This window comes from Buceros rhinoceros, unplaced genomic scaffold (genome assembly GCF_000710305.1).
Source record: "Buceros rhinoceros silvestris isolate BGI_N320 unplaced genomic scaffold, ASM71030v1 scaffold4490, whole genome shotgun sequence".
Classification (NCBI taxonomy): Eukaryota; Metazoa; Chordata; class Aves; order Bucerotiformes; family Bucerotidae; genus Buceros; species Buceros rhinoceros.
The window spans coordinates 38,150-40,095 of NW_010388865.1; the positions used below are offsets into that span (position 1 = coordinate 38,150).

The 1,946-nt window shown below is 45.4% G+C and overlaps 1 protein-coding gene across 1 annotated transcript in view; it reads right to left on the reverse strand.

Moving 5' to 3' along the window:
* The window catches only part of FANCD2 (Fanconi anemia, complementation group D2), a gene marked incomplete at its 3' end in the record, with an annotated part of 39,027 nt that extends 38,130 nt beyond the window's left edge, over window positions 1-897 (reverse strand). The window contains exons 1-2 of the mRNA XM_010131621.1: window positions 819-897; window positions 147-281 (exon numbers count right to left, since the gene is read on the reverse strand). Of these exons, the coding sequence (XP_010129923.1) occupies window positions 147-281; window positions 819-897 (214 nt within the window). The remainder of the gene's footprint in view (window positions 1-146; window positions 282-818) is intronic.
* Between the last annotated feature and the right edge of the window lie 1,049 nt (window positions 898-1,946).

Sequence of the window (1,946 nt, forward strand, 5' to 3'; positions counted from 1 at the left end):
TGAAAGGCCAGATGAAGGTTTGCTTGGACTTTGGAACAAGCTGGCTCAAGTGGTTTTGCTCTGCAAGTAAAGTGCATCTTTACTTTGTACCAGCCGCCTTTGCAGGTTTTCAGATACAAGCAGAGGGAGCAAGTGTTAACCCATACCTATCTCATTCTGCCCCTCCCCAGCTTTCAGAACAATTCCTGATGTTCTAAGGAGCTCTTCAAAGACTCCCTCGTTCTCCACTCCACCATGGGCAGAGGCCTTTTCCTTATCAGAAATCCGTGACTTCTTTGTTTCTGGGAAAACAAGACAGGCTACATCAGATACACTCTGCAATAAAAACAGCAAAGATCCTTCACAGAAACAACTAATTCAAAATTAACCTTCTAGTCGAAAATTAGATACACTTGAGTGGCTTACTCTCATGAGAGACAAACCCACCAACAGGTTACATACTTTCCTCTGGCCTGAAAACCACAGATTTAATACAGGTTCTGCCACCAGGCCTGTCTCTGCTAAAGCCAGAAATAACTGTCTTCCCTCCAGCTACACAGCAGGGTTATTTTGGTTCAATTTCCAGGTATCAGTTTTGATCAGATGTGATTAATCTGCACTCTGAAGGCAGTGAAGCACTGATCAAAGACAGGAGAACAGAAGGACTAACAAGAGAGATGGCCCTGCTTTTAGCATGGTTGTTTTGCTTAATTTTAAAAGGTGTGTAAAGATCAACAGTGTCATTAACAATCAGCATTATCAAAACTGTCCTTTTGGCCTTCGCTCTCCCTGGGAGCAGCTGCCTCCACCACAGGTCTCCACTCCACATAAGACTGCACCTGAGCACCTACTCGGCAGGTCTGTCTTGCAGCTTTCTCCAGGAACATCAGGTTTCGACAATTTCCTTTTTGAAATCATGGTCACAAAACCTTTGTTGTAGCCTAGAAAAATGCAGGAAAAAGGCAAGGGAGCAAAGGAGACGTGTCTTTAATTCAGGGTTTTTTTAAGTAAACCTAGAATACATTAGCGAACAGTGAAGGGAAATGCTCCAAAAATGGAAAATGCTCACAGGCCGATGGCTTGGTTAACCAGAAATACACCATTTTTCTGCTGTGCAGGTTGAGATTTTAGAGCTTGTCATACTTATGTAGCACAATACACCACTTCTAAAATTCAGTTCCTCATAAAACAAAGGCTTAGCTTCTCTTTCAGATGCCAGGCAAATCAAACAGAAAGTTAATCCGAGTCTCTAAGAGGTCTCAGATCACACCCACTGATCTAAACCTGTGATCCTCTCCCAGACAAAGCTGCAGAGCATTAGCAATCATGTATTCATTCATGAGCCCACCACGTTCACCGACCCTGCTCACGTTCCTAACCCAGTTCAACTGCAGGTTCTGCCAGCACAAACCTCCATCCGACCTGTCCTCTTTTGGTGGGTGACAGATTAAAAAGAAAATAAACCTTAGCTTACCTTTAAAACTTCAAAATTATTTTAAAAGATTTTTTATCATCTCATGCTCAGTTTCACCTGGCTATTAAAACAAGTTACACGAAATATCAGAGTGGAAGTGGAACAATTAAAATAACAAAAAGCGTGATAAGCCTTTAGCAGCTCTTCTGGCCTCAAGGGGCAGACTGACAGGCCACAGAACAGCGCTCACTCGCGGGGAGCCCTCTCTTTATTATACCGATTCCCAAGAGCTTGGAAATTCCTGTGGCAGCCAACTTACCTCACCTGACCGTTTATAGGGCAGTACGGGATATATAAAAGCTCCACCACCTTTAGCTTAGCTCTGTCAGCCCCCTCTGTCAGGAGAGGCCGACTGGCCCCCGAGACCAGGCCCGCGTTTCCTGCAGGCAGCGAAGCTCTAAAGCCCGTTTTACGCTCGTAATAACAAACCGCCACCCGAACGTGGCTCACAGAGGCCGTCCCGCAGCACGCCGGCCCCGGAAGGCGCCGCCAG